At 46.0% G+C, this 22,892-nt stretch overlaps 1 protein-coding gene across 5 annotated transcripts in view; it reads left to right on the forward strand.

Annotated features, from left to right (window-relative positions):
• The first annotated feature begins 24 nt into the window (after positions 1-24).
• LOC135385576 (uncharacterized) overlaps positions 25-22,892 on the forward strand; it is a 33,960-nt gene continuing 11,092 nt past the window's right edge. For 3 of the 5 annotated variants that reach the window (XM_064614978.1, XM_064614979.1, XM_064614982.1), the window contains exons 1-9: positions 441-770; positions 1,217-1,264; positions 1,607-1,642; positions 8,955-9,044; positions 10,384-10,729; positions 12,630-12,908; positions 17,102-17,190; positions 17,246-17,309; positions 17,370-17,517. In XM_064614978.1, coding sequence (XP_064471048.1) covers positions 622-770; positions 1,217-1,264; positions 1,607-1,642; positions 8,955-9,044; positions 10,384-10,729; positions 12,630-12,908; positions 17,102-17,190; positions 17,246-17,309; positions 17,370-17,517 — 1,249 coding nt within the window. In that variant the 5' untranslated portion in view covers positions 441-621. Of the gene's footprint in view, positions 356-440; positions 771-1,216; positions 1,265-1,606; positions 1,643-8,954; positions 9,045-10,383; positions 10,730-12,629; positions 12,909-17,101; positions 17,191-17,245; positions 17,310-17,369; positions 17,518-22,892 lie in introns of those variants that run through there. The other 2 variants (XM_064614981.1, XM_064614980.1) reach the window with 2 other exon arrangements.

A 22,892-nucleotide genomic window follows, 5' to 3' on the forward strand; every position in this document is an offset into this window, starting at 1 on the left:
GCCAAACCGCAACAGAAAGCGTCGAGGCGTCGAGAAGAGAACCGTCGGCCACCAATCCAATCCGGTGTTGTGGCGGTCGTTTTGCTTTTTTTTCTTTCCGGGGGAAGACGTGGCGCTTCAGTACTGGTCTGAATTGTGGCTATTAAAACCTAACTATTGTATAATTTCTGTGTCGTCTTTTGCGAACAAGAGCACGAAAGCACTGACTATTGCACACTAGTGTCACTGTCACCTCTGCGTGTCACGAAACTATTAGGCTGCGGCTCGCTCGTGTTGTAGTAGAACGACACTGACTGAGGAAGAAGAAACTTTTTGGCGTTTGCGACTGCTCATGACTGCTGTTCCACATTAGCAGGTATGTCTTTGCTTTTGACACGTCTTTTAACCACAACAACGCTTGTACGCTTGATGCTTGATGCGACAGTGTGATACCGGAGACCGTGGTGATACTTAACATGCTAATGCCTGGCAACGATGACAACCTTCACTTTCTTCCGCTGAAAGGGTTTTGGACGCTACATTGTTTCTCGTGTTCTCGATGTGTTTTGATGCTGGGTGGATATTCGTGAAAGACTTTGTGATGGGAATTTGCATAGTTTCGAATTACGTCGTCTGGAGAAGATGCAACCTAGAATTCGAGACAAGTTAACGTCCGACCTTTCTGCTTCAGGGACAATGTCATCCACTCCTTCCCGCCGTGACCGGAAGCGAAAACCGAAAGCAAAGCTCAGTTTCGGTTCCTCGAATGGTAGCTCGGGCAACCTGCCATCGTGAGTGGCACTTCTTGATAATGAACATTTGCTATTTGTCCTGCAACGGTTGGATGCGTAAACGCATATTGCGTTTGTTACTCCTCCTTCATGCACGGTGCAATTCTGCCATCGTTCTGGATGGGTCGTAGCTAACGATCTGTTAGTGACTCATTTCATGTGGTGTGACTTGCGGCTTTCCGCATGTCAAAATACGTTCAGATTACGTCCTGAAAAGTCGGTACTCAGGACATTGCATGCGGAGTGTTAGCAGAATTGGTTCTTCAGATTTCTGGAAAGAGATGCGAACACTACATCATGCTAACTACCCTCACGTCTCATATAATTGCTCGCTCAGGTACCAGGAACACGCATATAACGCATCATTAGCGCAGCTCCTCCCACATTAGGCATGTTGCTGTAATAAGTCTTTAGCATGCTGAGTTGTTTCCCTGGTTTCCTTTTAGTAACATGCGTGCTAACCTGCCTGAACTCTTCCAACACTTGAAGAGCCAGTAAGTGTTGCTTGCTGTGATTTTCTTTCCTACGAGAACAATACATATTGAGGAAGATATTGAAGTGTGTGTTTACACATTTACTCCCTTTTGACAAGAGCCGTGAGCAGACAAATCAGCTTTCAAGAGCCAATGCAGCACCTGGTATCCAGGTGCTGCAATGCAATGCAATGGTGCATTGACATACCATTTTGTTTGACTTTGCTTATGAGACAAAATCTCTGAACTGCTCACTTGTGGACTAGCACATTTCAAATGTGACTGAATGTGACAGGTTCTCCTGCATGCTCTTTTGTCTGCATATATAATCTGTTCACACTCTCACATTTTTCTGGATTTCAGGAACGAGGAATTGGAGGTGACATCGCAGCTTAATGGGTATGTCGAATATCAGTATTCTAAGACATGACAAATGTGATCATTATTGGACTGTGTGTGTTCTCTTGCGTTCTACTGGGTTGGTCTCTCAGCAGTTTCTGGGTTTTGATTCTTGAAATACGGGGGTGAAAATGCAGCGTCAATTTTGCACGGAAATTTGGGTGTTTCCTCCTTCATTCCATATGTCATCGGGGATTTTTGAGTGAAGCCCAAGTCCGATTTAACCCATCATTGTGATAAGGAGTCCAGAAACTAGATTTTGTATTGTTCTGTGGTTACACTCAAACGGTGTCAGTAACGAAAGATCAGATGCTACCTGTCATTATGTTTCGTATTGTAACCTTATGTCAGCAGGCAAAAACCACTTGGAAATGGGGCACTGAATGACTGGGGTAATACTAACATGTTTGAACTCCGTGAAACCTTGCATTTAGGATCATCAATGCAGAATTATAGAACTCTGATATGTTGGCCTCCTCCAGGTCCTGTCTTAGCTCATACAGTAGAATCTCTATTATACGAATCTCTCTGGGCGACGGAAAATATTCATATAATCCGAAACTCATATAAAAAAAATCAACCTAATATGAAAATTGAGGCAAGAAAATATAGGGGCTGTTCATTTTCTATTGCTCTCAGTGAAAGAGGTCGGCTGTCGCTAGAGCCCTGCACGGGCAGACTTTTCCGGGCCCGACCCGGACCGGGCACATAGAAAAATGGCCCGACCCGGGCCCGGACCTCCATATTTTTATGTGGCCTGGTCCGGCCCGGCCTGGTGACCCAGTGACTAGAGCCCGGCCTGGAATCTAAGCAAATAGAGCCCGGCCCGGTGACCCGCCGAGTAGATCCCGGCATAGTATTTCCAGCCGCGACGTACGCGTTTCTGGCGATTATCAAACAAATTTATCAGTAAATTTAGGAGAGAAGACAAACATACAAGTGATGGCGGTTTAACACCATAACCGCACCAGACCAAATTAAATCCAGAACGTACGCGGGCATGGGCGTTATCGTTACACTGTCAAGATTTTGCGGAGGTAGAGGATGCTGTCGACAAACTCCTTCTCCCAGATCATACCTCTCTCACCTAGCTTTGCCAAGTGATTGTGAAATACGTGAGGAGTGACGAGCAATGCAAAGTGGCTTTCAGAATGTTCTAGAGGGTCGAATCATATGCCTAATGCAGTATCCCTTGCTTGTCTTTGCAAAATATGCACAGGAATGACGCAAGCGCATGATGATATGAACTAATGCATCTCCATGGTGTGGAATTAGCTGTGTGGCACACTCTTTACAGACGTGCGCACTCTCGGAAACATATTTGTCGGCCCGGGCCTGGCCTGACCCGCGGTGGTGGCGTATTTTAACGGCCCGCGGTGCTAGTGTATTTTGTCGTCTCGGCCCGGCCCGGAGCACACAGCCAATAACAAGCCCGGCTCTGCCCGCGGGCCGGGTCGGGGGTCCGGGCCCGTGCAGGGCTCTGGTTGTCGCTTTTGCATCTTCATTTTTTTGCAAACGTTGCCAAAATTCATGAGGTTATTCAAAAATGCCCAAGCACATGCTTTCCACTTTCGAATCAAGCGACAGTGCCGTAAAGCGAGCTTCACCTAAAGGACGCAGGCATTAGGTGAAGCCGACTTGTGGAATGGTGACACCTAATATTGCCAGGAGTTGTCCTGATATATTCCCTCCACGTGTTCTGGTCGCTGTTATCCTAGACCAGTGCGACGTCACACAGCTTCGCGACTTACTGTTGCGAGGACGAGGAGGCAGAAAGAAAAAACGATTAAGATGACGAGGTTCAGGGCTGTCTAATTCCTTTCATCTTATCTCCTCCATGACCAGAGGGAGAGACATTACTTGCATTGCATAACATGATGTAAGGGATTTCGGGGTGAGGATCCCCCTTGTCAAAAATGAGGAGGAGCATGAGTGGCGCGTGCACATCACGGGGAATGATCTCTGTCACCTGCTGCGCTCGTTTGTATAATCCGTAAAGGCAAGCTAACATGTTCCTATCATCGAAACAATAATACGTGGGCAGAATAGGCATTCCGGCTGGGACCCGAAAATAACTCATATCATCCCGAAATTCGTATCATCCAGATTCTACTGTATCATGATTCACCCTCTTAAGGAAACGTTTTACTGCGGCATCCCAAGTTTAAAGTACCACAGAAGTCATTTTTAATACACTGTTTTCTTCATATAAAACTGTTAAGTAGGCCAGTAAGATGCACCATGCCAAGTAATTTACACCATGGAGTAATAATTATCGCAGAAATTGAATTTAAAATACGCCGCAAAAAGTGACCGTGCGCAACGGTGGTGAAGAGCAGTACCAGCCTGTGATCTGCCTAGAACCTCGCGCTGACGCTATAAGGAGAACGCTCGCTGATTGGCCTAGAGAAATGTTGTCTGCTACTCCGCTGTCGTCTGCTACTCGGCTGTTCGGGGTTCTGATAAAGCCTTTCTCCTTGCTCGGTCATGCTTCGGCCGCTCCTCCTATCCCCAATTCTCCGGGAAAACTGGCAAAACAGGTTTACGGCGGCAAAGGGACAAGGCGCTGACCACCACTGACTGGCAAACCGGAACGAGTCTCCTTATGCCGTCATGACGTGACGTGCCATCATACCTCCTCATCCTCGTTATAGCTAGAGTGGCAAGTTAAGGGTGAACGCGCGGAGCTGTGTTTATGTGAGTTTGGGGAAACAAATTGCACACATCAAAACCTTTCGCGCTATTCGATATAATGACGCACACACTTTCATCAGATGTCTTAATCTGAATTTTCTTTGGATGGCCCTCTGTACTCCTTTAAGGACCTCAGGGATTCCCGGTAGGAGTCGGGTTGTACCATATATCAGAAAGTGTGTTTGGGGTGAGAAATGGGGTTTAACCTGAAAACGTAGAATGCCATATGTAAACCATGTGGCAAAGACAGCAGTCTGAGTGCCACCACTTAAAGTAGCATGGAAGGCAACTCTACTGACTGCAAGATAACCGGTCGACTCATCTGCATCAGACATTGGATTGGTGGCACAAAATACAGTCTCAAAAAGAAAGAAGGCGGGTACCTCACTATTCAGCAGATATGCCGTCGCAGTCTGGCTGTAGCTGGAAGGAGCTTCCCTGACCCGTGTGATTGAAAGCTGCCTAGCGCACCACGATTGCGCTCGCTGTACTTCTGCGAATATGTATCCAGGGCTTGTAATCCCAGTTTCTACTACTCCGCCCACGACCTACTAGATTATAACAACTATGTCATAATCGGCAACCCCTACGAGGAGCCCGTCCGTATGATCCGCTAGGGCGGTACTCATCGCCCTGCGAGATGTACATCGTGATTGGACAATGGAAATTTGAATTTTGAATGTGCACAAGCGGACACACGACTACCGTAGCAGACGACAGCAACAGTTCCTATGAAAACGCGTAGAATGATGACGATAATCAACTTTAGAGAGAAGCATCTCACGTGAGACATCCACCGCTTGTGCAAAAATACTAAGGTAAGCTGAAGTACAAAGTACTGCAGATACTGAGTAATCAATAGCCGGGCCGATGAGTAGCGCCACTGCTAGCTTCTAAATGCGGCGCTGGGAAGGGGTGCCTATGACATGGTCGTTATAATCTAGTTGGTTATGCTCCTGCCAGCCCTTCCGCGCTCCTTCACTGTAGCACTGTTTCGTTCGAACTTGCTACTCTCCGTCCTTCATTTATGGTCAGCGCATGTTACAATGCGTGTACCAGACTTAACTAATCTGCTATTGAGGTTGCATTACAAGTACTTGTTGCTTCTGCTAGGGGCTACGCATTTTATGTTGAAGTCTTTATCCAAATGGTCCAAGTCTGATCCAAATGGTAGGGTATTCTGTAAGAGCATTCAATTGAAGAACATTTAGTATAGTGAGACAAACGAAGCTCGTTGAGTTTCGCAGTCGCAAACGCAGTCTTGAGTCTCTCTAATACTGATTCCTTCGTTTTTTCCATCCTTGTATAGATATCTGCTTTTTTGTGCTTCACAGTACTTTGTTCGTGCGAGTTTGAAGGAGCGATTTGCGAGCGGTGCATTTCTTAAATTTTCTTTTCAGAACCAACTGATATGGTGTTTATGCTGCTTACTAATGTCACTCTTCCTGCATATGCCATTGCTTTACTTGTGCATGATTGCATTACTTGTGCATGATTTGTACAGTAAGTACAAACACCCCAATTTTGAATTGCAAAACTGTTACACGTTGTATAACTACAGACAATTTATGTATTTGTACTTGAGTGTTCAGTTCCACAAGAACATGCTGGCCATGATACAATGCACAACACTCAGTTTTGCAGTTTTGCAGCAGCAGGGTAATATTGGGCTTGTCTTTAATGTGAATATAATAAAGTTGCTCAGTGAGGTAGTTGACTTTGAACTGTGTCTTTCCAGAAATATGCTGCACAGCTTTAATGAGGAGCATTGCAATAAAACAGATAGGTGTGTTTCTGATATCGGGTGAACCTTGGTGTAAGCCAGTATGTCCCAAAGGAATTTTTTCAAGTGTAGTGTGGATTTCTGGCACAGAATTCTCAGATATCACAACTAGTGGAATTCAGTACTTGATATCCATTGTGCCTTTCCCTACAATTTGAGGTAGACCCACAAACAGATGCCCGTCCCTTAAAATTCGGCATCTATTGAGATGTGGTCAAGGCTTACATGGTAATTCTGCCCTGGCCAGGGAGGGGGTCCCTGAGGGTTCTTTTGAAACTTTCACTAAAAGAAAATGAAGTAATCTATGCTGACCAGTACTCTTATTGTTTCATCTTGCTTTTTTTCTTTAGCATTCAAGCCTCCACAAAGAGGGAGGCCTTCTCCATGATGTGGGAGGTAGTTGGTTCGAAACCTGCTGAAGTTTCCCTTTTAAGGTGTAGTTTGTGTAAATAACAGGAGGGGAGAACATCTGACGTCTAGTAATCGTGCTATTTTGAAGTATGTTCCCAATACAGCACTTTTTACTTTAGTGATAACATGCTTGCATGAGCAACAGTAGTAGGAACTTAGCGTGCTAACATGAGCTTTGGTCCTTTTATACAATCGCAATCAAGTTGGTTGTTGTACATACTGGGCAGAGAATGAGAACTAGGGTTGTCAATCAGGATATCCAGAAGTCCCGGGATTTCTTCTGGAAAATCCCGGTTCGTGAGAGCAAATATGACAGGAAAATCAAACACCTGTAGGCCATCAGGCAGACTCACTCCTTCGCAAGGAAATTGCACTTTTTATGACTGGAGGTGGCAGAGGACCGCTGCCTACACATGCTTAGATATTTGCTTAATGTCGTTTCTTCTAGTGCAGAAGCTGAACGGGCCTTCAGTTGGGCAGCCAGTGTTTGCACAAAAGTTCGCTCCGAACTGGGGGACACCACCCTCGACGCTCTGTGCTTTCTCAGGTCGTGTGTTAACCATTGTACAATGTGATACGCCCGCAGCGACGGTGTTGTAAACTGTTTAGTGTTTCGTTTCTTTCCATTCGTCTTTTTCGTTGCTGTTCCTCATTCAAGTGGAATGTTACACAGTTTGAGGAAATTAAGGAATATTTCCTGTTACTTCAAGTGTAGCGGAACTCGCCTTCTTTTTACGTGCAATTGTGCAATAGTGGCATTGTCATAGCAGAAAAACAAAACAAAACAAAATGTAAGAATTTTGCTGTCACTATTTTACCAATATGGTTACACTGCAAATTTTTGAGTGCTTTCCTTCAGCAGAAGGTAGAATTGACATAGCGCACATGAACTGCATAGAACACGCCGATATAGCCACTTAAGGTAAATGGATGGTTACATAATGGCAGGTTAGATAAATCTGACCGCACAGGACTATACTTAGAAGCACCATCTGAACTCGTCACAATCCCGAAATCCCGTCCCGGGATCCCGGGATTGACAGCAAAAAATCCTGAAATCCCGGGGCTGCAGAAATGGCTCGGGATTGACAACCCTAATAAGAACACAACACTGGACGAGCCAAAACCAGTCAATGGAGGAAAAGGAATGTAGTGTTTGATTTGTGGGAGACGAAGGAAAGCCATCTCCTCATTTGGGAGAAGAATTGAGAGCTGACTGATGCATATGCCCCGTAACAAGCTGGCAACTCATGCTCTGTTTTATGCACATTTTTTTTAGGTGAACCTCATGGCCACATGCATCATGACTAGAGCACAGATTTTGTGCAAATGCATGTTGGAGCGTGAGTAAGGTTGCCAATATTGGCCGTCAAAGGTACCGGCTGAGGGAGGGAGGTAGAAGAGGAGAGGAGGAAATTAGAGATTAGGCAAGGGAATAGAGATGTTGAGAGAGAGAGAGGTAAACTTTTCAGGGACAACATCGTGCATTTAGCAGTATGCACATAAGCATACGAAATGTCCTATCTGTCACTGAAGATAAGGTATTGATTTCTTTCAAGAATTGTCTCACATGAAACCGTAGAATCTGGAATAGCATCGTGGAGCGTACAATACAAGAGGTGGAATTATAATCGCATAAGGATGCTGTTGTAACCATCCTAGCACTGCTCTAACTTCTGTTGCTGATCCATACTGCTCTGCTCACAGTTGGTAGGGCTTCTATAGCAGTGACTGTGTAGTCTCAGTTTCGTAAAGCCTCATTTTTCGAGCGTTGGCTGTAATTTGTGTGTTTGATCACATTGATGCGCAGAATCTGTCCCTGTTACCTTGTAGGGCGGTATTAGCAAAAGCTACCACTAGTAGTACAGAGTAATACTAGCGGTACTAGTAGTAGTAGTAGTAGTAGTACTATTACTAGTACTAGTACTAGTACTACTGCATCCTGGCAAGGTGTGTCCCTCCCGTTGTACCGCGGGAAGTAATGCGGGAAGGGGCAGTTCCTGCAATATATTTTCTGAGGGTGACGTGCCCTTGACGATTTGTGCGGGAAGGAAAGAGGAACGTCCAAATTGGCACCTTTATTCATGTTTTAATTACAAACGGCGCAACGGGCAAATCTTGTTCCTTTTGCGTTATTGTCATGATGACAGAACGTTTCGTATTACGAAGAGAAAGTTTTGCACTTTAGTTCTCGTTTAAGGTGTTACTGCACATTTTGTTTGTTTGTTGTACATATGTGTTGTCTTGTTCGGTCTACCTCAAACGTTTCATTCTTGTACATCTTTGTACTTTTTCTCGCTGAGCACCACATGATGCTGCACAGTCTATGGCATTGCATGTTGTCTAGAGTGCTAATCTTGTATAGTTGGATGCCTGTTTGATAATGCTTTTTACCTACGTAACAACTTTTTTTTTTCATTCAAGGGAGGACAATCAACTGAAGGCATCCAGCCTTGAGGAGCTTTATTCAAAGGATAATTCAAGGGCAAGACTGAGCATTGAAGAGCTGGTTGAGTGAGTATCTGTGAATTTCCCTGCATGTTTCAGTGGATGGCAGCAATTTATGTACCTATTTTGCATGTTTTCAGACATTTTATTGCTATTTGTGGTTCAAAAATGAGAATATGCATACAGTGACTAAGCTCCTCTTGTGCCTGCAGTTGAGTCTTGTACATTTTTGTTACAATTCAGGGTGTAGAAATCAGGCACTACACGAATAAGACATAATGTTTTTTTTTTTTCAAGGACAGAAAGCTGATTTTCTCGGAATGGGTAAAAATAGTGAAATTTATCTATCGTCATTAGCCGATATTAGTTATGCTCTTAAATGTTCATCATCCATTTATGTGGTCTCCACCACATTAATCCATTTTGCTGAAACATTGTTCTGCATCAAAACTTCCATTTGGAAGGCAGGCTAATGATAATGCAGCAGAAGCAAGCATCTGAGTATCTGAGCATTGCAGACTTCCCGTAGTCATCACTTGAGGTAGGATCCTCCTGCATGTACTTCTGTGGAAGTTCTGGAGCAAAAGAAAACGATTCCTTGTAGTCATCTGAATCGCTTATCATTGGAAGCTGTGAAGGACTATCGATGTCAGTAGTCTATGTTGTTTCCCTTATGACGGCAGCATGGGAGTAAAAACTGTCAACTCAAGCTGTTGTTGAAATTCTGTTCCTGTTTCTTCTCAGACAAAGGAAAAGTGTATATCTCGGAAAGCTCTGTGGTATTCTCGACAGTGGTATTTTGGACAGTCCAGTGCCATTGGCAGTGTATACCCTCTGATAGCCCTGGTACAGCCAATGTTTGAAAGAGGGCCTTCAAAAACAGCCTGTTGAATGTCGTATTCAGACTTCATTGTGTCTCAGACTGCTAGATGAATCAAACGGGGTACGTGGTTTGTCTGTCAAGCAATACCAGCCACTGCTTTCTGTAACTATTTTTGTAAATTCTTCCTTTCGCTTCGGTGTAGTAACCCAGGAGAGGGCTGTTTTTCGATGTAGAGTGTGATCAGAGACAGCTCCAGCCATTACTTCACGAAATCCGCGATCTTTGACGGCAGATAACTGTTGGAGGTTGATAGCAATCATTTTGGCACCTTTAGCGGGCCCGACAGCCTTCCTTCGCGTAGGAATCAGTCTGGGCTTCACAGTTTCGGCACACTCACTATGCTACGCTCCTGCTTTTGGTTTACAAGTCTGCATTCGCATGACGCCGAAATGGACGCGAGGCGAGGCGCCGTTGTCCAAAACACGATGATGACTGTGATGATTGAGCGTATTACGTTGCTGGTCGGCATTCGAAGTTTTGAATGTTCGCGTAGCTCTATTTATTTACACCCTTCTCTTACAGGAAAACTAGATCTCTGCTAAGGGCTGAAGGCCCGTTGGAGGAGAGGGACATTCTAAAAGGCATTGGCCTGAATCAAGACCAAATAGCATTGCTGCTCCCTACCACATTAGGTGCACACCTGGTTGGAACACGCAAGGGATTCCAGTGTGCCAAAGAAGAAACTCTTGAGTACTTCTATTACTGCTCGGATGACGACGACGACATTGCTTGTGACAACTCTGATAAGGGCACAAGTGTGAAGACTTCAGGCATTACTACTACCACCACGACCACCACCATTACGTCCACGAATACCTTGGCCGGCGCAACAGCAACTATTGGCACTGTGGAGCACCACAATCTGCCAGTATGTAGTGTTTCATTTATTTTGCCTGTGGTTGGTTGGTTGATACTGATAATTAAATTACTCTTCTGCAAGCAGTTAGTAATTATAGTAAGCAGTATGCAGAGTCAATTTGCACATCTCTGAAGCCATGGTAGAACTTTGTCATTTGCACGAGGAGTTTGTAGTGTTAGTGTTCTGAACCTAGCTCAGCTAGTATATGGAGGTTGCTTTTGTCTGACTACAGTAGAACCTCGTTTACCTGGCGGTGACGTGAAAGAAGCCTGTACGAAGCGGTAGTACGGCATAACCAAAAATCGCACTTAACGCACCCCCCTGCCGGCCGGTGGATGGGAGACAGTGTTCGACAGGGAATTTACAAAATCTGCATGCTCATGCTGACTGGCAGAAACCTGTTATTTTCGCTTGCCAGTACACTGCACGTTTCCCAGTTTTCGCATGCTGGCACGCTTTCGCCACACGCTTTCCCGTGGCTTCCTCCATTTCCTTAATGTCCAGCAACACGAAGGCCTGGACGACCTCACATATTTTCGAGGAGTGGGTGCGAATATTAGACCGCTGCTTCGCCGCAAAGCAGAAAAGCATTGTCCTCACGGTTGACAACGCATCTAACCCACAGTGACATGCAAGGCCTTTCTGCTGTGACACTGGTCCCTAATACGACAGCACTTTCGCAACCCGTGAGTCAGGGAATCATCCGTGTTGTGAAACAACTCTACTGGAAGAATCTCCTTCACAGAATTATCATTTCTATTGAACTACAAGTGTTACTCTATCCACTTAATGAGCTCTATACATTTGCTCCGGTACCCCTGAAGCCTGCGACAATTCAGAATTGCTTCAAGCACGCAAAGTTTATCAGTGCATATGCCAACGAAGACGTTAGCACCGAAGATGACAGTTGTGAGAATCTTCTAGAGGTGTACTTACTTCAGGTAATACTTCAAGTGTTGGAGCTTCAGGGTGCTCCCGGAAGTGTACAACTTAACCTATTCCAAGATGTGGACAATTAGGTTGCGACATCGGCCGAGTGGACGGACAGCGACATGACCACGCAGACACGGAAGAGGATGGTGTGCCGTGCCCGACAGTGGCAGAAGACGTCCTGCGGCTATTCGCCGGTTAGGTGGAACAGCAGACACCAAGGCTTGAAGGCTTGTCTCCTCGTCGCGAAGTCGTCGTATTGTCAAACAAAAATCACTGACTTCTGCAGGTCAGCGTGAAATAAAGATTATGCTTTCGTGGTTTCCATCTCTGTTTGTGTTTTTTTGTTTCTCGTTACGATGAGTGACATAATTAGTGTTAGCGAGGTTCCACTGTGGAGCTGTAGGAGGACAGCCCTTTCAGTTCTGTCAGCATTCCATTTTGCCTAGGTGCTGCATTGGTGTAATGCCTAATGTTTGTAAACAGAGGGTAAAAACTGTCATAGCCATGAGGAAATGCGTAGTGACGGATGCATTGTGAAGATACCATGTTGTGCTTCCCATGCTTTTGTGTGGTAGTCAGGACATATATTACTGTGAATAAAGAAAATAATACGCAAATAAAATGAAAAATCACTCTCAACATTGCATAACAGGAATAGCCATTGCTGGACGTCATTATGGTTTCACTTTTTTTCCGGTAATGGCCACTTTGGTGGCAAACGAATCATGTGTCCGGCGTTCAGGATGTCTGTCCTTATTTTGCGGTATTATTTTTGGTTTCAGAGGGTGACCAGGTGCTTAGTTGTCGGTTTTTGTTAAGCCTTACTACCGCTTGGTACTTCTTCCACGTTCCCTCAAAGTACGGTTTAACGAGGTTCTGTTGTGGTGCTTTTTGTGATTAATGTCAGTGTGCAGAAATTGCGTGTGTGTAATTTTGAAAATGTTTGCTCGTAAATGTCTTGTACTGATTTGTGCAGGCTGGCTGTAAGAGTTGGTGCATGTCCTTCGAGAACAGCTCATGCAGCAACTCTACTTACGAGTCTGCAGAGGACGAGGAGGCCTGGGCAATGTCTAGATCTGCCACCCCCTTGTCAGTGGTGAGTGGTATGTCACCTCCACCTGCGGTCAGGGCAGCAGTGGTGAGGCACAACCAAGAAACGCAAACAGAACCACCTACGTTGCTGTGGAGGACTGTGGGTGTGATGACTGCCGCTAGTTCTGCATCAGTGCACATCCAAACTGACCAGCCTGATGAGGTAGAGTGTTCCTTAATTTTTTTAGTTATTATTTTCTATTTCATACATGACATTAGCGGGGCCGTTTGGGCTTGTGACACAGGGTCAGCAGCAATTACCGATCACCAAATTTACAGCACATGACGTTGTCCACTAAACAAAAGAAAGTGCACAAGAAGCAACACAGGAAGCAGCCTCAATAAAAGACCCGTAACACCCGTAATAAAGACTCGTTAAATGAACTTTCAGTTCTCACTTGGATTGGAGGTTTTGCTCGGCAAGTTGTTGAAAATAAAGGAAGCATAATACGGCTGACAGTAGGTGCCATACCAGGTGAACGTAAACGGAACAATGTCGGGGAGGCAGTTTCCTAAGGGGTTGCCTGCCGGCTGCTATTTTTGTGTATCTGCGGCCAATAATGCTAAACATATTTTCAAAATGAGTAAGCTATACTGCATAGGGCCAGACTTTTTAGGGTTATACCCGATTACGCCCGATATTGCCCCAAAGATTGCTGGACAAGGGGGATCCAAAGTCATCACAGCTAACACACAACTTTGGAAACTGTTGTAAATGCATAAGTGTGGTCATACAAATTGTTAAATCAGAGACCCTGCTGCCTCTTAGATGCATGCACTAAATATTGATATTCTGTGTCTGCTGGTGTGTCATGTGTATTATGCCGAGTAAACCAAAGATTTACACCTGATTCAATCCAATTCAACCAGAATTGGGTTGAATCAGGTTCAGTTCAACCCGATTGCACCTGAATTATTGAAGCAAAATATAACCCGATATTTACCCCCTTGATGTTGGTGAAAAATATAACCTGAAAAAGTCAGGCCCTAGTTATACAAATGCAAAAAGGTCCGGCACACAATTTGAAGGAGTACCATAGACAGCACTCCTCAGACAGTTTTTTAGGAGAGTTTATTTCACAATGGCAAGCATCGCTACAGTGCCCAAATATTGTCACACCATATCGAAGGACATTATGCAGGCCCTCTGTTTTCTGCTGCGGCAAATTCAAAATTCCGCAGCACTGACTTGTAAATTCTGCGATTTTCTGCGGCGAGCAGTCAACAGCTGCTTGAAATGGAAGACACTTTCTTTTCTTGGATAATGTGGGAACAAAAAATATACAATGTTAAAAAATTACAGATTCAAAGCACTGTTGTGGCTCAGCATTACATACGTGATATCTTGTGTTCTCATCTGATACGGTCTGTCACCTGAAATCACTTTATACTTGCTGAAAGATCTTTCAGCATCTACAGAGTTCATAGGAACTTTATAGGAAGGAGTTTACAATACATGCCCTGGGGAAGTTACATTTTTAGTACACCCCTTTTTGTTCTTGGGTTGTAGCCATTATTTAAAAGTCTTAACTTCTTGAAGGCAACCTCCCAGATATCAGATCAAAATCCCCCACTGTTACCGCTAAACTGCATACGGGAGGGACACTGCCCATTCCTCAAGTGAAGTATACACAATAAACTTGGGCTAATGTTATCCTGAGCTAAACTACAATCTGTCTGTTTTGTCCTGCAGCATAAACAATTTCGTAAAGCAGGCTTCAATTTTGTAGGGGCTGCTTCACCTCACACAGGAAAGCGTCAGGTGAAGCCCACTTTCGGGAGGTGTCGTTCGTATTCGGCGTATAGTCAAATATTGGGTATTTCGATTCGCAAATCGTATACGTCCAGTGATTGATATTCCATTCGAATTTGAGAACTCTAATATCCACACACCCTTAAAAATAAAGGATTCCGTGAAACTCTGTGCCAAACGAAGGATTCCGCGATTAATTCCGAATTCCGCGACATTTCGCGGAATCACGGAATCACGGAAAACAAGGGCCTTATGCATATGTTAACTTTCTAGGATCGTTTTCCCAACTCTGGGAGGTGTAGTTCCATGTAGTCTGTGCATTCCGTCCGACTTTTTCAGTCTTTTTGCGCAAGAGTCTGATTAATCGGGCAGTCCAAAAAAACGAATTTCACTTCAAAAGTCAACTTTATGAAGCACTAGTAGGCTGGAAAAAGTTGTCAATGCTTTCTTGATGGACAGTCTTCCATCTCCGAGTCGTCGATATCCGGAACACTCTGAGGGAACTTCTGGCAACATTAGGCATCACCATTCTGCAAGTCGACTTCACCTAACTCCTGCGTGCTTTAGGTGCTTACTGTCGCGCGACTCTCGGGTGACAGCCTGTGCGTTTTCTAGTTGAAACTAGTTTCGGTTTCGGTTTCGTTTCGTTTCGTTCTATATGACAGTTCCTGCATCTGAAGAAGTGAACGAACCACACGAGTGAAACTTGTGGGACAAGCACTAGTGATGCGGAAAACTATTGGGGAGCAGATAAAAATAGAAAAAGAAAATGCCTCGCTCTTGTAAGTTTTACAATACAACCCAGAACAGCTTTCCCTCAGACACTGACATTGACCTTTTCATGCCGCTCAAACCAACAGCAAGGCCACATGATACTCTCTGTACTGGATTTGATTGGAATTGTAGTCTCATGAGTGCGTACGATTTTATGATGAGCATCTTCTTTTGCTGCTTGCAGTGCATCATTCATACATAGGGCCTGACTTTTTCGGGTTTTATTTTTGGCCAAATTCGGGGGGTAAATATCGGGTGATATTTTCCATTTGAAAATTCGGGTGTATTCGGGTTAAATCCCGTTACGGCATATTCTGTTGTCAGGAATTCAGGTGTATTCGGGTGATTTTTTGTTTGTTTAATAAAAATTTGTCTTAACATGGAACTAATGTTTAGCAATGTTATCAAACTTTATTTTAATGCATGCTTATGAGTGTGCCACGCGACCCGGATGTTTTCGGGTAGATTCGGGTTAAACCCGAATTTTACAGATTTCGTTCGGGGGGTAAATATCGGGCGGATACGGGTTTAACCCTAAAAAGTCAGGCCCTATTCGTACATTACAGCTAAATGGAAAGAATTGCATCTCACGTGATTCTGTTTTGGTTGTCACTGTGCCAGTGTGAAAACGAAGACTGGAACGAAAGCTTCGATAGTGAGAACCAAATCTAGCCGTCTCTGGTAAACAAAAACAGAAGAACAGTGCTATCGATAGTTAACTATTGATAGTTTTTCAACCCTATCGATAGTCAATTTGTGGATAGTTTTGGATGATTGCTATTGGTGCAGCAGTTGTCTGTTTCCCGATGTGGAAAGGAGGACGTGGTCCCCTTTTGGCCTGTTTCACTCCTTATTCCAGGTCAGTTAAAGTGGGTTGGAAGAAATGTGTAATGCGCAGTTCCTTCGCATTGCACCATGTCCACGTGGTGAGCTGTTTGACTGTTTCGGAAGCTCGCTGGCTGGGCATACAGAGTCCGAAATATCGAGCGAGGCAGGTGTATGGCATCCGAAATTTGACCGTTCCGCGAATGCGTCCGAATAATCGAGCATGTCCGAAAAATGGGTCGGCAAATGTTATGCACAGGAAAGCTTTCATAACTTTGAGCCAACATAAAGCAGGTGATCACTCCAAGACTGTATCACTGTTGAACAAAATACCCAAATATTTAACAGTAGCATTATAATCAAGTTTTGTACACACATAGTTATCACACTTAAAAGAATGTAAAGTAACTTGTAGCGTAACATGCACATGGGCTGTAAAACATGCAAAACATGTAAAACATGCACATGGGCTGTAAAACACTATTAACTGTGTTTTTGCCGGATTAACGTGTTTGTAGATAAGCAATGTAATTACAGGAATTGCACTGCTCTCATACTAGAGCCATAACTGAAGAATGTTTACTCATATCACTTTTTTCTGTGTTTGGAATATTCTTTTTGAGATTACCTTCTGCACGTCCAGTTGTGGGTGGAGGATTTGAATGGGGAGTAGCATTGGGAGTAGTAGTCTGTGTCAACCTTGAATCTTGTCCATAACACCTGTAGTCGAGGAACAAAGGGGTAGCATGCAACGACATGCACACACATTTCAAGACAATGTTGTGCAAAGCAAGAGTCCAAAAGCAAGTGCTAAACATCCGTTTGTCAATGCTGGTATAGCACACACTCCTCACAGCCCATATTCTGGTCTAAATTTGTGCAGCACAGCCTGCAGAAACTATTCAAACTGTGCCAGATTCAGGCAATCCTTTTGGCATGCACATGCATTCATAGTGGTGCCTCTTTTGCCCAAAACTGTAAATCACCTTTGGGTTTTATTTCAGGCTGCCGTCCTAAAAATGGCCCTGAAGAAGCGTGACATTGATATCTCTGATCTGCAAGAAACCCTCCACAGGCGATCTCACGAACATAGGTAAGTTTCTTAATCAGGTAGTCTGATTTGAGTGATTATAATTGAATTCTTTTAGGGAGGAAATTCAGCAGCTGCACAACAGGATTTCTAAGCTCCAAGTGCAGCTGCAGAAGGTTGCGGTATGTAGGATTCCTTGAAATGCACAAGGACAGTGTGGTAACCGAGAGGCCTGCCTTCAGGAGGAGAAACACGCATCACCACCATTACCCTCGGTTAGGAAACAGGCCCCCACTGAGGAACATGAAATTCATAGCCTTCTCATTGAACCCAAGAGGGAGACTGTGTCTCCTACAACTGATGGGGGTCGCAAAGCTTTGGACAAGAATGGTACGCATTAAGAGCTGAATTGGGCTTTCTGGCATAGTTCCGGTTCGTGATGCTGCTGCTTAGTTATATTTGATAAAAACTAATGTGTAGAGGTGACTTGACTTCATGGCAGAGCAAAAACTAAGGTGCTGGCAGTAATGTCAGGACAGCACAGTAAAACCTGTATATATCTCTACCCTAATTTTTGATAAAAGCCGAAAAACTCTGAAATCCAAAATGAAAATTCAGCCAGTGAAGAACATGAAACAGTGCACATCGAGCACAGGTGCTCATCATGTTCATCTGAAATGGGAGAAGCATGTATTTTTACTTTCCAACTGAAATTGCCCAGTTCTCCAAGTCAGTGTCTACATATGACTAGGGCCTGACTTTTTAGGGTTAAACCCGTATCCGCCCGATATTTACCCCCCGAACGAAATCTGTAAAATTCAGGTTTAACCCGAATCTACCCGAAAACATCCGGGTCGCGTGGCACACTCATAAGTGTGCATTAAAATAAAGTTTGATAACATTGCTAAACATTAGTTCCATGTTAAGACAAATTTTTATATATAAAAAAAAAATCACCCGAATTCCTGACGACAGAATACGCCGTAACGGGATTTAACCCGAATACACCCGCATTTTCAAATGAAAAATATCACCCGATATTTACCCTCCGAATTTGGCCAAAAATAAAACCCGAAAAAGTCAGGCCCTACATATGACATCCAAATGTAAGTGCCATGTTTGCTTGCAAAATAGACGTGTACCCGTAATGAACTTCCACATGGGCACCTAAACATTGATAGTACAGTCGACCCCCGTTTATCCGGACGGTGCCGTTCCCGGCGAAATCGTCCGGATACCGGGGCATCCGGATAAATGAAACGACCGAATAGAAACGTCCTAATGAGCAAGGTTTAATTAAAACACAGAAATCTCGTCAATGACAGCGGTTACATAGTAGTGTAGGCACTCGATTCCTGCAAACTTTTGCTAATTGCATAGAGTTGAGCCACGCTGTTGCGCTGCCCGAAGAATGTCAGTGCGGGTGCAAAGTATCAATGTCCATGGAGCCTTGTTTTTCGTTGGCGTCATCGGCACCGTCTTGCTGCACATCATCGGAGGCAACAGCAGCAATCACACCATCACCAGTCATAGCTGCACACGTGTCATCATCCTTATCAACGTCAACGTAATCAGAAACCGCAGCATCATCTACGGCAGTCGCAGTGAGCCTCTGCATCAGGGATCGCAGCTCAGCTAGGGGAATGTCTTCATCGGCCAACGGGCCGTAAGCAGCAGGCCCTTGGGTTGGAGTTTTCCCCTCAAGAACCGGACAGTTGCTCGAGATATTTCCAAATGACTCTGGTCAACGTGACCCAACGCACACAAATAGAAAAGGGGGTCATCGTGTACGGTTGTCTCCCCTACAGCGGAATGTAGGTCCCTGACATGTGACGGGAATAACCCCAACACAGCGAAAAGGGTGGCGAAGCGGGGTCAGCGTCTCCTCTTACTCACTGTAGTCCGGATAACTGAAGATGGATTACAAGAATTTTCGACTTTCGTTCCCTGGAATTCTTGTCCGAGTCCGGAAGCTGAAGTCCGGAATACATGGAGGAAAATACATGGAGGAAAATCCGTTCCCGTGCCTTTTGTCCGGTTACCGCGGGATCCGGATAAATGAAGTCCGGATAAACGGGGGTCGACTGTACTGGGCTGGACCAAGGTATACGGAACGTGCTTCGGCGCATTCCTTCCTCAGAATCACATGCTAGCAGCGAATGGGATCGTACAAATTAATTACGTAACCCAGTCACCTGTTTGCAAGCCTGTAAAGTCCCATTCGCTGCGAGTGTGTCACTCTGAGAAAGGAATGCGCCGAAGCGTGTACCGTTAACTTTTGTCTGGCACTACACGTACAGTGCCGGACAAAAGTTTACGGAAAATCTTTATCAACTTGCATGACTTGCAAGTAAAGTGCCTACAAATCTGAAATACTGTTGTAGCTTAGCATCACATGGTAGCTTGACGGGATATCGCTAATGGGATCAGCACAGAAGTAGAGTAGTAAAGGTGGTAAAGATGGGGAATGGGTGTGATCTCAACCAATGCTGTTGACGTGAGATGCGTAGTACATGTTTGCTTTTCTCTCAGTTAGATGGGAAAGGGTGTTATGAGCCGTAGGTACTACATCCATCTCCGTCACCAAAGCTGTGTTCTTCAGCAGTGATGGAAGTACCGTGCCATTTGCACCAAACTGCACCAATCAGGGGGTGCTGTGCCATCCTGCACCATAGAGGGTGTTTGTGCTGCTTTTGCGCCAAAGCGTGCAGTAGGAAACTACTCCACGTGCGTCACGAGCAAACAAAACCCGAAGCGAATGAGGCGCACCAGCGTTCGACCAAATTTAAATGTGAGCTGACGTTTTTAAACATGAACATTGAAGCAGGAGCTGTCGCAGCAGCTTACTAGCCTGCTAATCTGTCTAAGCCGATGCCGGCTAGGCCTGGCCTAGCCCTAGACAAGCAGTCTCAGGACGCAGATACGCCCCGTCACGTTGATGCCCCAACAATCACGACCATTTTGTATTATCTTTTGTGTTTTCCCCCAGCTTGGGGACACGTGCCAATGTCAAGTATACACCAACTAACTTGCATTTTGCTATGTTCATCGATATCCGAGCTGACAGCCACGAGGTGAGGTGGCAGGCTGGCAGGACACTGGAGATCGGCAAGGCAGGACCGTAGTCGCTCGACATATGAAGTTATGTCGACTGGAGTGGTCGGGGCAGAAGGTGGGAAGAAGGCGCCCGGAGTACGGAGCGTGGTCCCGTAGACAAGTTCAGCAGGAGTACACTGGAGGTCCTGCTTGACGGTTGTTCGTAGCGACAGCAGTATGAGAGCTAGTGCTTCTGTCCAAGGGCATGTGGTAGTGGGCTTGAGGGAGGTCAAGGCTTTGGTGGAGGCCCTCTACCATTCCGTTAGCTTGGGGGTGGTATGCCGTGGTACGGGTCTTGTGTCCACCCAGCAGGGCGGGGAGCTCTGCAAAAAGACGGGACTCTAACTGCCTGCCTCGATCCGTTGTAATGGTAGCGGGCGCGCCGAATGGGGCGACCCATGTCTGGACGAAGACAGCTGCTACCGTAGTAGCGGAGATGTCAAGAATAGGCGTGGCCTCCGGCCATCGAGAGAACCTGTCGATCATCGTGAGGACATAGCGGAATCCGTTTGATGGAGACAGAGGGCCGACGAGGTCGAGATGTATGTGCGTGAAACGGATGTCCGGTTCAAGGAATCGAGCAGGGTTCGAAGTCGTGTGCCGGGTGACTTTGAACTTCTGGCAAGCCTGACAGGAGCGAACCCAGCGCTTGACATCGCAGCGCATTCCGAGCCAGACGTAACGGAAATAAATTAGCTGTTGCGTGGCCCGGAAACTGGGGTGCGCCACAGAATGGAGGTGATCAAACACCGAGCGGCGTACTACAGGGGGTAAGAATGGTCGAGGAGTGCCACAGGAAACGTCGCAGCAGATTGGGGTACGAACTTCGGGGAAGGTTACGTCCTCAAGAATCAAGCTTGTCGACGCCGACGACCGTAGAGACTCCAGTTCTTCATCTTGGGCTTGAAGTTCGGCTAGCGGGTCAAGTGCAGGCTGCGCAGACGCAAGGGCGGAGAGTTCTATGTCGACGCGGCTGAGGGTGTCGGCGATGGGGTTGAGGTGGCCGGAGATGTGTCGGATGTCTGAAGTTAACTCTGCGATAAAGGCAAGATGTCGTTGCTCACGACCGCAGTAGTTGGCTCTAAAAGAACGGAATGCGTAGACGAGCGGTTTGTGGTCCGTGAAAATTGAAAAAGCACGGCCTTCGAGGAAATGTCTGAAGTGCTTGACGCTAAGGTAAATTGCGAGTAGCTCCCGACTGAAGGTGCTATAGGGCGTTTCCGGTGGACGCAACTTGCGGGAGAAGAATCCCAGGGGCTGCCATGATCCAGAATCGCCTGATGTTTTCTGCTGGGGGACCGCACCTACGGCTGTGGAGGAAGCGTCCACCATGAGGGCGGTTGGTGCGCCATGTACCGGGTGCACCAGCATGGTGGCTTTAGCAAGAGCTTCCTTGATGTTGGCGAATACGGCAGAAGTGTCTGCGGTCCAGGACAGAGACGAGGTGGCGGAGCGCCTGATGGACAGGAACGATTCGAGTGGTCTTAATATCTCCGCACAGTGCGGGATGAAGCGACGGTAGAAGTTTGTCATCCCCAAAAATGTCCGTAGCTGCTGCAAGTTGGCGGGTTGCGGAAAATGTATGATCGCTTGGATTTTGGATGGTAGAGGAGAAATGCCAGCCGAAGAAATATGATAGCCCAGGAAGTCCAATTCGGGAACGCCGAACTCGCTCTTGTTGGCATTATTATGCCGAAATCGGTGAGGCGGGAAAGTAGCTGGCACAGGTTGGCGTCGTGTTGTTCAGGTGTTGGACTGGCCACAAGAATGTTGTCGATGTAGGCATGGACATACGGCAGGCCACGGATGACACAATCGATGAACCGTTGGAACGATTGAGCTGCATTACGAAGGCCAAATGGCATCCGTGGAAATTCAAAGAGCCCGAAAGGGGTCGTTATGACCGTTTTTGGGATATCTGCCTCGGCAACGGGGATCTGATGGTATGCCCGTATGAGGTCCAGCTTTGAGAATATAGTAGCGCCATGTAAGGATGTTGTGAAATCATGGACGTGGGGGATGGGGTACTGGTCGGGAATGGTAACGCGATTTAAGGCTCTGTAGTGCTCGCAGATGCGCCAGTCGCCGGTCTTCATAGGCACCATGTGCAGCACCGACGCCCAGCTGCTGGAGGATGGGCTAATGATTCCCATTTCCAGCATGTGGTCTAACTCCGCGCGTGCAATGGCCACCTTCTCCTGCGGAAGACTGCGAGGACGAGTGAAGACCAGGGACCTGTGGTTTTGATATGATGAACCACGCTGTGCTTCACAGGCTGGGTTCAGCCAGGAGGGCGAGCTAGCTACGGGAAGTCCCTCAAGATGGCGAGGAAGGGGTTGCTTGAGTCTTGGTAGAAGGCAATTCAAAGTGATTGCAAGGACGAATGGGCTCCGATAATGGGTTGGGTTACGTCGGCCACGAGAAAAATCTACCGAAAGCTGCGCCGGAGGCAGAGATTTAGGGTGAGCGACCGCTGGGCATAGACAGGGATTCGGGAACTGTTCACTGCAGTAAGGGAATACAAGGATTGTTGTCGACGGTCTGTACGGCTTGCGGGGATTACGCTGACTTCTGCCCCAGTGTCAATGAGGTTACGTCGGGCAGAAGCTTGCTCGCGGACGTAGAAAAGGCGACTGGGGGAAGAGCCTGGGCCATTGGTCGCCATCAAT

Source organism: Ornithodoros turicata, chromosome 2 (genome assembly GCF_037126465.1).
Source record: "Ornithodoros turicata isolate Travis chromosome 2, ASM3712646v1, whole genome shotgun sequence".
Lineage (NCBI taxonomy): Eukaryota > Metazoa > Arthropoda > Arachnida > Ixodida > Argasidae > Ornithodoros > Ornithodoros turicata.